Source organism: Sus scrofa, chromosome 3 (genome assembly GCF_054392235.1).
Source record: "Sus scrofa isolate SSC_HxYL_T2T_F1_AM1 chromosome 3, Sscrofa_HxYL_maternal_Yorkshire_Landrace_v2.0, whole genome shotgun sequence".
In the NCBI taxonomy this organism is placed as follows: domain Eukaryota; kingdom Metazoa; phylum Chordata; class Mammalia; order Artiodactyla; family Suidae; genus Sus; species Sus scrofa.
The window spans coordinates 81,965,037-81,979,512 of record NC_139385.1 but is presented as its reverse complement, the minus strand read 5'-3'; the positions used below and the strand labels follow the sequence as shown (position 1 = coordinate 81,979,512).

The following is a 14,476-nucleotide window of genomic DNA, read 5'->3' as shown; positions in this document are numbered from 1 at the left end:
GAGAAATGACTGGGAGGAAGTAGGTGCTTAGTAAGTGTTAGTTATTATTATAATTCGTTTTGTGGGAATAAGAAGGTCCCCAAACTGGGGAAAAGCCCCTGCCCCAGGATGCTGGATGGAGTGTCCCCAACCCTATCCATACCCTGCACAGCCCCCAAGCCCATCCCTGCTACCTTGAGGAACTCCCTCCCAGGCTGGGCCCCCAGGACCTGCACCAGACCTCCAGGCTTTTGCTCATCTCACTCCCCTGACCCAGAACTCGGTCGCTGCTCCTTATCATCCCCCTAGATTGACCCCAGTCCTCAGGGCCTGCCCAAACCTACCTGAAGATCAGTCCTGCTTCCTCCCTTCTCTCCTCAGCCTTTCCTTTCAGCAGTAATTTGGGCTTCATGATTCACTTTCACCCTCATTAATTATAGAATCATTCCATCATTGTTCTTCTTCTTATATCCCCTATTTCTTTACAGTCAGGACACGGGCGTTCTCAGAACAGCCCTCGGAGGGAGGCAGGGAGGTTAGTACTATTATTTTGTAATTGGAGAAATCAAGACTCAGTGAGGTGCTGACTTGCCTCATGGCAGATGCTCGAAAGGGGTGCACTGGCTCCCAGGCTACTCTTCCTACCGAAATTCTCAGACTCTCTTCGCCCCGCCCTGCTCTGCGCACTAACAGAGCACATGCGCACACACGCACACCCCAGAACCACTGGCTCCAAGGCAGGACCAGCCTTGTCTGTCTGGACAGCACCCCCAGCACCCGACCCCGGGGCTCTCACGGGATGATTCCAGCAGCCCTGCCAGGGAGAGTCTGAACAAACCAGGGTCCCTGTCCAGGGCCAGCAGGTTCCCCATCCCACCCCCACGATGGCCTCTGCCCTGGGCCCCAACTCACTTCTCCAGCATGGACATGACGATTGGAGGTAGCACCAGAATGGGCATGGGAAGAACCACTCGTGTCAGCGCCGTCTCCAGCAGGGCCTGAGGGCCAAACAAGAGGCTGTGATGAGCTGCGGCAGTTGGGGGGGAGGTCCTGGGGAGGGGAGAGTCACCTGGCAGCAGACTCCACCCCGGAGCCCCCAGGGGTGTGTACCCTGCTAGCACATCTGGCAGAATGGAATAATTCATGGAAGTGCTCACGAAGCTGTATTTCAAACGACAGAAAAAAAGCCACCCCCATCTTGCCACCACATACATTTGAAAAGAGCAGATCCCTGTCACCTGCCACATGTGGAGGAGGGTTGGCAACACAGATGCAGAGCCCCAGGAAGGGGACTGCCTGCGCTCAGGGTGGCAGGGGTACAGGGGCTGGGGAGGAGGTGTACGGAGGACTCGAGATGCTCCGAAAACAAAGCAGGCGCTGGAAGGACCAGAACCCATAGCTGGGGCCAACCGAGCCGTGTGAGGCTCAGCACCTGAGGAGAACAGGGATTGCGGGACTCCTTTCCTTTCTGACATCCCTCAAAGACAAAGATTTGAAGGATCTTGCATCTCCTGGCTCTGGATGAGAGCCTTAGTGACAAGAGGTCCGTAAGTGGGAAATGCTTCTGCTGAGTATCTGCTGTCTCCAGGTGGGGTCTGCCTGGGGCCTTGCTCCGGGGGCGCAGGGGGGTGCCTGGGAGGTGAGGACTGGTCAAGGCCCAGATCAGTGGCAGTCACTGTGAGAGTCGTTTGTTTAACCTCCTGGGCACCTGGCCCTCAAGAGAAGGCTCCGGCAACGGCTTGTAACCCATCAGAGTCTTTCCCCAGAGAGCAAGGGAAAAATTGAGGATAAGGGAGGAAAGCAGAAGTACTTAGGATTGGTTCCCTGCTGTGTGGACCATGAGACAGAGTTACCTCCCTCCCAGCAAATCAGTGAGGAGGACAGGGTTGGCTAGGAGGTGAGGGGCAGGTGGGAAATTGAGGCCGTATCCCCTCGGATGACGATGGGCTCAAGGCTGAAACTTTCTCCCCGGACCTTGGATCCTTCGTGATCAGCCTCAGGAAGGCCTGGGAGAGCCCCCTTTCCCCCACACTGAGTCTCCTGAACAGGGGTGGGAATGACAGGGGGCCCAGACCCAGTGCCAGCAGCAGAGGATGCAGGGCTGGCCCTTGCCCCTCACAAGCCTTGGACGGCCACAGACTCCCCCTGAGGTCAGTGGGGAGGGAAGGACCAGGACAAGAGAGGGGTCTTCCCACTTCGGGGGCTTAGGGAGAAGGCTGTACGGACAGAGTGGGGCTGGAGGGCCCGCGGGGATGAGGGACAGTGGCTGGAGCCAAGGTGAACGCTTGGCTACCTCCCGGCGGACCTCCTGCCCCAGAACTTGGAGGCCGGAGCAGAACGAGCCACTAATCCCCATCAGGATGAAGGTTGGAAAGCACAGGGAGATATACAAACAGACTGGAATAAAAAAAATTATAATGGCTAGAGTGGGTGAGGCTGGTGAAACCTCAGTGAAGGAGGGCCTTCTTGAAACAAAATATTCTTCCCTGAACCACTCCCGTGGCTTGCTGCAAGCCCCAAATCCCTCCACCTTGGCCACACTCCCTGGTGAGGAAGCACCTGCCGAAGTGCCTATTAGCACAGAATGACAAACCATCGTGCCCGTTGGCAAACTATTCTTTCCCAGGAGGCTGGGAGGGCCCCGGGAGCAGGGCCTCGGTCTTGGGGAAGGGAAAGCTCCAGGGGGCTCTCCTCTGCCCTCAGCAATTAACGGGTCAGAGAAACTGTCCTGAGGGGCTGGGACAAGAGGGACAAGAGATGGGGACTTTCCTCAGTGGTGACAGGAAGGCAGCTGGAGAGAAGCAAGGATGTCCAGAGGGCAGGTGTGGCTGAGGCCACACCTGAGGCCTGGGGCTCATACAGAGGGGGTGGGGGCGGGGTGGGGAGGCCAGCCTAAGAGGTCAAGGCCAGGGCGCCAAGGACAGAAACCCCTGGGGAGTGAAAAAGTTTAGGACACACCAGCCAGAGCCTCCCCACCAGCCCCCGAGCCCCCAGACGACCCACGTGTCTGGCTGCGATCCTGGAGGAGCCCACGAGGTTGCCATCACCGTCCAGGACGTCGATCCCCTGCTCCAGCTCCCCGTAGCGCATCAGGACCACGTTGCAGATGTTGGCGCTGGCTGGAGAGAGAGAGAGGAGCGGGGAGCGGGTGTGAGGTGGGGAGGATGGCCCTCCACCCACCCCGTGGAGACCACTGGCTCCACCCACACCAGGCAACAAAGGTTCTGAATAAACACCCAGCCTGTTGAAACAGCAGGAGAAAGTGTGGTTCTGCTGCCTCTCAGCTTGGTGAGGGATCTGGGGGCCTTGGGGCACCTGGGGAGCAGAAGGGCATATAACTGGGGTAAGGGAGGAAGGGGAAACTGGTCAGGGCTTAGAGCACAGCCGCTTATCCAGGCTGCTTTTCTGTCCTCAGGGCAGGCCCCGCAGGCAGCCAAAGGGGATCCCATGTGCTGGTGGCTGGAGGGGTGGGGCTCTCTGGCCTGAAGTCACATCTCCCACTGGTGCCTGAGGCTTCACCAGCAGCAGCTCAGTCCCTCAGGCTGCCTTTCCGGGCATCCTCTTAAAATGCCAGCCCCCCTCCCCCACACTGAGCCCCTCGCTCCTCAGAGTAAATCAAGTTCCCAGAGATCTGCTTCCCTGACAGCAGGTGCCAGAGCCGGCAGGAACCTCAATGCTCACCCAGCACCGCCCCCTCATCATATGGATGGAAAAGGGAGGCTCAGGGAGGGGGTGGGGGACTTATCTGAGGTCACAAAGTGGGACAGAGCTGAAAGGCTACAGTGCCTACTCCTTTGGGGACCCAGGACAGTTTTGGGGGTGGGCGGTCAGGCACGGCTCAGATGACAGGTTTCCTCCTTTGGCCATGCCTCCCCATCGCAGCTGAGACCCTGGGGACCTGCGCTGGGAGGAGAGCTCCTGGCTCCTTAGCTGAGCACTGAATGCCAGGGTTTGGGGGGCCACCCATCCATTGGTGACTAGCACAGGGAGCCTCCTTCAGCTCCCCTTGTCTGGAATTCACGGGGCTGGGCCCTGGCCTCGGGCTGGAGGCTGACCTCGGGCTGGAGGCTGACCTCACCTGAACCCCACCGCCCAGCTCCAGGATGGAAGCCGGGGGACTTGGGGGTGGTTGGAGGGGTGGGGAGTGGGGGGTGACAAATGTGGAGCCCGCCTGCTTCACTCCTCCCCCAAAAGCGCCTTGCTGTGTTTAAAGTTTTAATTTTTGCTAATTAATGTCAATTAATTTTGTATAATGAGTGTTTAATTTTGGGGAGTGTGTGAGCCTGGGAGCGACTGCAGTTCTGGGCTGTGAACGCTGATTAGCATCAACACCTGCTGCTTCCCCACTCCCTCCAGTGGAGGGGGGGCCCCAGGGTTTGGGGAGCTGGAGGGCGGCAGGGCCTAGTGGGCAGGTGGAGTGGGCGGAGGACCGCAGATGCTCCTGGTGCTCAGGCCAACACGGGGGAGCAGCGTGGGCCAGGGCGCTTGCAGCTGGGGGCGGGGTTCAGCAGGTGAGGGCCAGCTTGAGGCCCCGGGGGTCTCTGAGCCTTGATCTCCGGTTTCAATAAAGTGGGGAGGTGGAATAAACAGAGGGAAGGACCAAGATGCTCTGCAGTCTTTGGAGGAGGAAAGCAGGAGACCAAATACAGCTTCAAAATGTATTTACAGCACATATGCCGTCTCTGAGTAGCTCTCGTGTTTCTACACGACACTCAGTCACAGTGGGAACCATGGGCAGACCTTTTCGGCATCGGTCCCTCCTGTCTCCACAGCAGGCACACTCTCCTGCCTTAAACAGAGGTTCTCAACCGGGGCCGATTTTATGAGACATTTGGCAATGTTTGGAGACAGATTTGATGATCACAACCTGGGGGTGGGGGTTGCTACTGGCATCTCGTGGGTAGAGACCAGAGACACTGCCGAACAGCCTACAGTGCAGAGGACAACCCCCACAACCAAGAATTACTAGCCCAACATGTCAGTAGTGGTGACCTTGAAAAACCCTTGCCCTTATACACATCCAGAGACTATATAATCTGAGGTAAAGGAAGAACAAATTCAAGCCTAGGTTTCAGACCAGCCGGGCTTGGGTTCCGATCCTGGCTCTGCACCTCCCCTTCCTCACTCTCAGAGGTAAGCTCCTGACAGGACCAGGGTCCCCTAGGGCTCAAGGCCCAGAAGGGCCCCAGAGTGGCCTTGGGCAGGGGCAGCTGGCCTGTGTGTTGGTGACTCGCCCTCTAGTGGTATTAGGCATGTACTGCATCCTTCACACCCCTGGGACTGCCTGGCGCTCTGGCACCCAGGAGACTGGACAAAACCATCAGAGAGGTTGCTGGTGGTTTTCTGCCCTGAAGGGCATCTACCACAACCACCACTGTTCCAGAAAGGCAAGGCCACAGGAATGTGGTCCAGGGATGATGCAACTGCTTAAAGCCAGAAGTCTCCAGCTCATTCTTCAAACTCTGCGCCCCCCACGCCCACCCCCTGCCTGGCTTTGCCTGGTGTAAAAGGAACGGCGGCACTTAGGGTCTCCCCAGGATCTCAAGGCACTGGCTAGGTAGAGGGAAGTCAGGGAAGCTGAGACATGGCTAGCCGATTGTGCGCTCGCGCACTTGTGTGTGTGTGTGTGTGTGAGAGAGAGAGACAGACAGACAGACAGACAGACAGATAAAGACAAGAGAGAGCATTGTTCTGGAGGTGATGGAGCTGCCCCAGGCTCATGGTGGCATCTCACCTGCTCTCTGAAACTTCTGAACATGCAATTTGGCTGCTCAGCAGGACAGAGCAGGCCTTTGGTTCAAACATAAAAACCACTCAAGACGAAAGAGGACAAAGCATGAAAGGAAGTGAAAACCCAGCCTCCCTATCCTCTGGGACGCATTTGGGGATGACAATGTTCCCCTCTCATCTAAGCTACCGGGATGGAAAAAAGGCAAAGAAGACCCCGCGAGCCACCTCTGAATGATGGGGACCCCAGGCTCCTCCCTCGGAACACCCAAAGTTCTCACTGCCTACTCAGATGGCGCACACTCTGTAACCACTCCTGTTGACTACATACAATGGCTATCCGTTTATTGAGCACTTGCTATATGCACTGCTTACTAGCTATCTCTGCCTTTGCGAAATGAGAATGCAGCCTCTGAAAGTGATTTCATCTCCACGATCTCTTCCAGAACTTTCAGTTCTGCCATTTTCCTTTCAAACCCTCCTGGAAAGTCCCATTCCAGCGACACAGATGCTGAGAGACTAAGCAAAGAGAGAAGGGGAGAGAGAGAGAGAGACCATGGGCTATGGGTCTCCTTTCTAGCACACCCCCAAGATCTATTATTGACAGTATCAGCAGGTTAATTAAGCAGTCTGTTAGTGATCATGTTAAGAAAGCTGGCACATTTTCAACTCAGATTGACACCATTCAAGATTCAGGCATAACTGATGTTGGAGCAGCGATGCTGGAAGATGTCAGTGGATGAAAGAGAGAGAGGGAGTGGGAGGGAGGTGGGGAGAGAGAGAGAGAGAGAGGTTCGTGCTGATGGTAAGTTTAATGTCAAGTCCTGAGGAAAACATGCTCTTGGCTGCTGCAGATGTTCTCACATCAGACCCATCATGATGCAAAATCATGCAGATGGTGAACAGCTAATGAAGTGCCCGTGTGAGAGGTACAGGGTGGGGAGGAAGAGAGAGCAGCAGACAGAAAGACAAATGTGCAAGAAAGTTCTCAAAAAGAAGACTCCAGGGGAGCCTGCCCCCTAAACTAGCACAAGAACAGGCACACAGATCAGTGGAGTTAATGGTCCAGAAACACCCCCTTCTGCAGGGAAAATGGATTTGTGTTAACGTGGCTGTGTGTCAACTTGCATTCAGATACGGGGGTGGAGCAATGGGCTACTCATCTAGGGAAAATCAAACCCACAACGCCTGTGTTCTATGAGGCCGTTACTCATATTTTAACATTATAGGAGTTCCTGTTGTAGCTCAGCGGGTTAAGAACCCTACTAGTATCCATGAGGAAGGGGGTTCGATCCCTGGCCTCACTCAGTGAGTAGAGGATCCCCCATGGCTGCAAGCTGCCTCATAGGTCGCAGATGTGGCTCCGATCCAGTGTGGCTGTGGCTGTGGTGTAGGCTGGCAGCTCCAGCTCCGATGTGACCCCTAGCCTGGGAACTTCTGTATGCCACAGATGAAGCCCTAGAAAAAATAAAAAATAAATTAAAAAATAGCATTAGAAAAATCATCATGTGTTTTACAATGCATGTGACAGGGGGGACCTTACCTGCTCTCCATCACAACTGCCTGTGCTTGGGTAAACTCAGCCACGTGTAGAGGTAGCTCTCTGTTCATGCAGTGTCACCTCAGCTGCTCACAGCAATCCACACAGAATCTGAACTTAAACTTAGATTCCTAATTGTTGCCTAAAACATCTTTTTAAAACTTACACTATAATGGAGCATGGACATGAAAAGTTATTGTACATGCAGAAAATCGTCTGCCAGATACCAGGCAATGCAATTAAAGGCAGCAGAAATTGCCAAACCATAGATAGCTACCCTAAAGAAATGCTTGCCCATATGCACAAAGAGACATTTACAAGGATGGTAATTATAGCACTGTTTGTAACAGCAAATAATTAGAAACAACCTAAATGTCCACCATTAGGGAACTCATATGGGAAGATTGCCAAAACAAACTTATATGAACAAAGTTACTGAGTATACACAAGATGATCTGCTGCATGTAAAACCCTATAACTGGTACATGTACCCACAGGCGTGTGCATAAATCCTTGGCTACGGTTCTGGAAGGTTCACACCTCATCAAGTGATCCCCTTGGGAAGGAGAACGAAATTTGGAAAGTAGGGGTTATTGAAGGACTTCCACTTGTTTACCCTAAATTTTTCTATACTGCCTGCATTTGTACAAGGAAACTGTAATCGCACTTTACTTGTCTAAAAATTGAAAAGAAAATGTCAAACTTCTTGAAGAAGAGCATAAAAATTTTAAAGCCAGCATGGGTCTTACACATAGGCATCTATAGGTGAGAAACTTCCTAAAGAAGCTGATTAACTTTAAGACTATGTTTTCCTTCAAGTAAAGAAAAAAAATGAAATCACAAGTATAATAAAATGGGAAATGGAAAAAAAAAATCCCAATAATCTTGTACATGCTCGGAAATTATACTGCCAATTTAAAAGGGGCTGAAAAGGAGTTCCTGCTGTGGCTCCGAAGTAACAAACCCAACTAGTATCCCTGAGGACGTGGGTTTGATCCCCAGCCCCACTCAGTGGGTTAAGGATCCAGCATTGCCATGAGCTGTGGTATAGGTGGCAGACGCGACTTGGATCCCATGTTGCTGTGGCTGTGGTGTAGGCTGGCAGCTGCAGCTCCGATTGGACCCCTAGCCTGGGAACCTCCATATGCCGTGAGTGTGGCCCTAAGAACGGATAAATAAATAAATAAATAAATAAAGCTGAAGAGATCAAGATTAGGAGGCAGGAATTACAAAAAAGCAACGGTGGGAGTTCCCGTCGTGGCGCAGTGGTTAACAAATCCGACTAGGAACCATGAGGTTGCGGGTTCAGTCCCTGCCCTTGCTCAGTGGGTTAACGATCCGGATCCGGTGTTGCCGTGAGCTGTGGTGTAGGTTGCAGACGCGGCTCGGATCCTGAGTTGCTGTGGCTCTGGCGTAGGCCGGTGGCTACAGCTCCAATTAGACCCCTAGCCTGGGAATCTCCATATGCCGCGGGAGCGGCCCAAGAAATGACAAAAAAAGCAACGGGGGCTGTGATGTTTAACAGTCGATGTCCAAAGAGAATTGCAAAGTGTGAAAAGGCTGAGATTCGGACTCTGCGGTGCTGAAGAAAGCGACTTGGATTGAATGTGTAGTGAATGCTTGTTGATTCCTTCAAATGCGTATCAAACATTGTCCTCTCCTCTTCTGAAAGGCTATGACACGTACCCTTACATCTAATAACCAAGGCCTCTTACAACTGAGAAACGTAACATTTGATATCTATTTTCCTTATAAGAAAGGGGAAACTGGGAAAATACATGTATTTTACATATATTATATGACAAAGGGCTACCAATACTAACCTATGGAGGGTCATGGTGACTGACTCCCAGTAGCTACTCTACCCCCAAAAGATGCGTCTAAACTAGTTGCAACAACCACCCCCTCCCTTGCCAGTGATTGATTTAGGAAGCCATCCTAGCCAGGGAGGGATGTCTGCAGGGGACTTCTGGGAAAGGTCTCCTCCCATTTAAGAAGAGCTGGCAGACAGAGCCTCTCGTCCTCTGGTCAGCGGTGGGTTTGGATAGGATGTTTGGAACTGCGGCTCCCATCTCACAACCAGGAGGGGAGCTAGGCTGAAGACGAAGCCCCTGGCAGAGCAGAGAGATGGACGGAATGGCCCTGGATGCTTCACTGGAGACTTGACCTCGGTAGAGTAATAAATCCCTTTATTATTATTATTATTATTATTATTTTTAACGGCTGCACCTGCGGCATATGGAAATTCCCAGGCTGGGAGTTGAATCGGACCTGCAGCTGCCGACCTACACCACAGCCACAGCAACACAGGATCCTGAGTCACATCTGGGACCTACACCACAGCTCGTGGCAACGTCTTTAACCACTGAGTGAGGCCAGGGATCAAACCTGCATCCTCACAGAGACAACATCAGGTCCGTCACCTGCTGAGTCACAGTGAGAACTCCTAGATCCCTTTATTATTTAAGGCAGTTTGAGTTGAGGGTTTCTATTACTTTCAGCCAAACACATTCCCAAAATGCATAAAGAGCTGCAACAATTATTAAGAAAAAGTTGCAACAATTATTAAGAAAAAGTTACAATTGAAATCATTGAAAAATATTCGAGTAAAAATTCATAAAAGAAATATTTTTAAATATTTTTAAAAATCAATGAACATGAACTTACTAATAGTTAAAGACAGATTTTTGAGTCTAAGAAAAAAAATCCATCTGCAGGAGTGCTTTATATGTTTTGGAGACTAATCTTCATTGGTTTAATGGTTTACAAATAGTGTGTGGCTTGTTTTCGCACTTTGTTGATGGTGTCTCTTGTCATACAGTTTAACAAAATATGTATTGGTAAATAAGCAATTCTTTCCTCTCTGATATATACTTTTGTGTCATTGAGAAATTCTACCCCTACTCCAGTGCTCTTCTATGTTTCCTTCTGGGAGCTTTAACATTTTTACTTTATACATTTAGGTCTTCATTCCTTTTGCTTTTTAGGGGCTGTACCTGCAACAAATGGAAGCTCCCAGACTAGGGGTCAAATTGGACCTGCAGTTGCTGGCTTACACCACAGGCACAGCTATGCGAGATCCAAGATGCCTCTTCGACCTACACCACAGTGCAGGGCAATGCTGGATCCTTAACCCACAGAGCAGGGCCAGGGATCGAACCCACATCCTCACGGATACTAGTTGGATTCCTAACCCTCTGAACCACAATAGGAACTTCTATCTGGAATCTGTGCGTGTGTGTGCACACACACGTATGTGTGTGTGTGCATATGTGTGTGTGTGTGTGTGTGTGTGTTATAAAGGATCTCCTCTCTCTGTCTCTGTCCCTGTCTCTCTCTCCTATTTGGAAACCCAAATGGCCAATGAAGTTAAGAAAAGACTCTCAACCATACTGGGAATTGGAAAAATGCCAATTAAAATAAGAAAAACCCTTTCAGATGCATAAAATGTTTAAAAGATTGATAAGACCAAATGCTGAAGAGGACGTAGGGAAGCAAAAATTCAAACCATGCAGGCAGAGTAAAAGCCAGTGTGCCCATGTGGCAGCAGCAGCATGGAGAAGAGCAGCCATGGGCCCGCCTTCCGACACGGGCCTTCCACACCCAGGTACAGACCCTACACCCGGGGCTCTCAACAACGCCTGCACAGCTGAAACCAAATCTGAGGTACAACCCAGATGCCTGCCTGTCTTTTTAAAGCTCCCCAGGTACTCGTTTAAAAACTTCTAGCCTGGAGAGGCCCTACTTAAGCATGGACATGTGTACAAGGCTGTCTGGTGCAGGATGATGTGTGACAGCAAGAAACTGGGAACAACCTAGATGTTCCCAGTGAGTCTGCGGAAGAGCTACACAGCCCAGAGCAGCTGAAATGAAATTGTCCGTATTAACACAGAGAAACCTCAAAACCACAAAGAAAGAGCAGGGTTTTTTTGTTTTGTTTTTGTTTGTTTTTGTCTTTTTTGCCATTTCTTGGGCCACTCCCGTGGCATATGGAGATTCCCAGGCTAGGGGTCGAATCAGGGCTGTAGCTGCCAGCCTACGCCACAGGTCACGGCAACACCAGATCCTTAACCCACTGAGCAAGGCCAGGGATCGAACGCACCTTCATGGTTCCTAGTCGGATTCATTAACCACTGAGCCACGACGGGAACTCCAAAGAGCAGGTTTTAAAGGATATGTATGGTACGACACAGAGTAAATTGAACACACAAACAATACGATGCCCAGGTTTTGGTACAGGCACAAATAATGCAATATAAAAACACAAATGCGGAGGACACAAGTCAACAGCCTTCCCCCAGAGAGGGAAGAAGCCAGAGTCAGAAAGGCAGAGGGCACAGAAGGCTTTGGGTGCATCTCACATTTTTATTTCTCTAGTTTCTGCAGTAGTCCATGTGTAAAAATAATCTTTCATGATCTTTAAAAAGCAGCCACGGAATGAATTATTGTAGCTGTTACAAAGATAAGTGGGAATTTTAGGGCTGTCATGGAAAGACACCCCAAATTTACTGTGAGGTTAAAAAGTGAAAAACAGTATACACAATCTGATCTCATTTGTATTAAATAGATATTTATAGAGGCATAGTTATATGATATAGAGCTGCAATAAGTAGGCAGAGATTTCTACACTTTTAGGTGTTTATTTGAACTTGGAAGGAGAGATACAAACATATCTCTAGGGAGAGAAGTGCAATTGTTTGACTTACATAGGGATCATGTATTAGCAGAAAAAAATTGAATTTTTTTTTTTCTCTTTTGGCCACCTTTAGCCTTTTACTTTACACATTTAGGTCTTCAATACATCTGGAAATTTTTTCTTTTTTCTTCTCAGGGCCACACCTGCAGCATATGGAGTTCCTGGGCCAGGGATCAGATCCAAGCCAGACTTGTGACCCCCACTGCAGCTGCTGCAACACTGGATCCTTAACCCACTGTGCTAGGCTGGGGATCGAACCTGTGTCCTGGGGCTGCAGAGACAGCCCCTCCCGTTGTGCCACAGTGGAAAAGCCTAGGATGATTTTTATTGAAACGAAAACACTCTAGTGGAAACTAGGAGACTTGAGCTCCCATCTTGCCTCCAGACTGACACTGGACAAAGTTTTCCAGACTCTGCTTCCTCTCTCTCTCTCTCTTTTATTTTGTAGGTAACAAGTGCCTACAGTAAACAATCCAGACCATGTTAAAGGGTAAATAATAAAAAGTGAGTCTCGGAGTTCCCGTCGTGGCGCAGTGGTTAACGAATCTGACTAGGAACCATGAGGTTGCGGGCTCGGTCCCTGCCCTTGCTCAGTGGGTTAACGATCCGGCGTTGCTGTGAGCTGTGGTGTAGGTTGCAGACGCGGCTCGGATCCCGCGTTGCTGTGGCTCTGGCGTAGGCAGGTGGCTACAGCTCCGATTGGACGCCTAGCCTGGGAACCTCCATATGCCGCAGGAGCGGCCCAAGAAATAGCAAAAAGACAAAAAAAAAAAAGTGAGTCTCCTTCCACTGACCCTTAGCTTCCATCCCCTCCCCAGAGGCAACTACCATAGCCAAATTCTCATGGCCCTGCCAGACCTGCCAGATATGCATGAAATGACCTGTTATACACACACACACACGCACACACTCAAATGGCACGAGATCAGAGTCCCATCTGTCTTTAGAGGAGTGATGGTTATCGGAGGGGGCTGCACACCCTAATATTTGCTGGATGTCATGATATTCTTCACCATTCTGCCTGAGAGGCAGTGCTATATGGCACAGTTTTTCTTTTAAATAGCTCAAGAATTTGGGGAGAGTTTCACAATGCATATTGAAGTGTCCCACACTCAGGACTGGGAAATTTCTGGATTGAAAGATCAGCCTCTAAATCTCGGTGTAGGTGGACTCTGAGGTTTGGGATCTCCTAATCAAAGGTTCCTGCTAATACACTCATTTTCTGCCGAGCGCCCTTTTATCACAGCTGCTCCCTCGACGGAGATTCTTCAATGGTTCCCCATCAAGCAAGAGAAAAATCTTGAACCCTCAGCTAACATTCAAGGCTCCGAGCCGCCCTTCCCCTCCCCCTTCAGATGAGAGCCGAAAGGAAGAGGCCATTTGTTCAAGAAGCGTACGCTGGGCACCTACTATATGTCAGGTCCTGGGCAAGCTGCCCAGAATGGGTGCCTTGATCACACATAAGTGCCCTTCTCAGGTGGAACCAGGCTGCCATGCGGATGCTTCCCTAATGCAGGGGTCAGGCAGCTTATTCCAAGAACAGACTCTCAGGTTTTCAAACGATCCTGCTCCTCTTCCTTGGCTCCACTTACCCGTGCTAGTCGGGATGTGTGGGCTCCGGAACTACTCAGACCCCTTTGTTCTGACCCCTCTATTTCTAAGAATGCAGCTCAAGCTGGAGGGAGCCTCATCAGAGACACACGCCACACTGTGGACCAGTTCCGAGCCAACAGCCCACAAAATCCCTGGATCTTTATCCCAAGCACTCCAGCCACATCAGGCCTCAGCGCCTCTACGCTCATGCAGCTGCTTTTTCTAAAGAGCAGGCGCTACATCAAACCGTGTGAGATCATTTGGGATCCTGGCATTCTCGCCCATGAATTCATAGTCACTGCCAAGTTGATCTCCCTGATCCTTGAACGTGACCCATCGGTTTCCAGTGACCAAGGCAGTGAGAAGATCAATGAAGGGGATAAGACTGAAGGCAGAGCCCCAGGACCCCTCACTGGAGACGTCCCTTTGGTTGACTCGGCCCCACTGGCCCTGTCCTCTTGGGGCTTGACACACACTGGCCAGTTGTAGGGCTGCCCTGGATTCTGGCACCTAGCATGGCCCACCTATCCATCCAGATCCAACCCAGATAGGCTGAAGAATTTGCCCAGGATGACCTGCTCATCCACCCTAGGCCGGCTGACTGAGTGAATGACTGTCACAGCGAAAACTCCTATAATAGAACATGCAAAAAAGAATTTAAGGACTTCCCGTGTGGCTCACAGCAAAAAATAATTTAAAAAACCCACCAGAATGAATGTCCAAAGATCCATAGAATGCAATCACCATCATCACAGTGGGGTTTCACTCTCCGGAACCCAGTTTCAAATCTTTTCTACCAAAGCCTTCATTGGATCACTGAACAAACCCACACTGAATGCTGCAGGCCGAGCACAGAGGGGGGTGAGGTTGGTGGTGAATGAGATCCAGTCCCTGTCTTGGCAAACTCACAGTCTGAGGAGGGAGGCCGACTGGGAAACATA

General features: G+C 50.8%; 1 protein-coding gene and 1 long non-coding RNA gene across 5 annotated transcripts in view; both read right to left on the bottom strand.

The window, feature by feature from the left end:
- Positions 1-14,476, bottom strand: part of SFXN5 (sideroflexin 5) — a 133,969-nt gene that overhangs the window by 25,247 nt on the left and 94,246 nt on the right. For all 4 annotated transcript variants that reach the window (XR_014841694.1, XM_003354772.6, XM_085018916.1 and 1 more), the window contains exons 11-12: positions 2,983-3,098; positions 892-977 (exon numbers count right to left, since the gene is read on the bottom strand). Coding sequence is in view for 3 of the 4 variants with exons in the window: in XM_003354772.6 (XP_003354820.2) it covers positions 892-977; positions 2,983-3,098 (202 nt within the window). In the remaining variant the exon portion in view is untranslated. The remainder of the gene's footprint in view (positions 1-891; positions 978-2,982; positions 3,099-14,476) is intronic.
- On the bottom strand, positions 4,199-10,678 carry LOC146404729 (uncharacterized). The gene is made up of 2 exons (XR_014841700.1): positions 9,570-10,678; positions 4,199-8,326 (listed from the first exon to the last, which is right to left on the bottom strand). It is a non-coding gene; the product is annotated as an uncharacterized LOC146404729 (long non-coding RNA).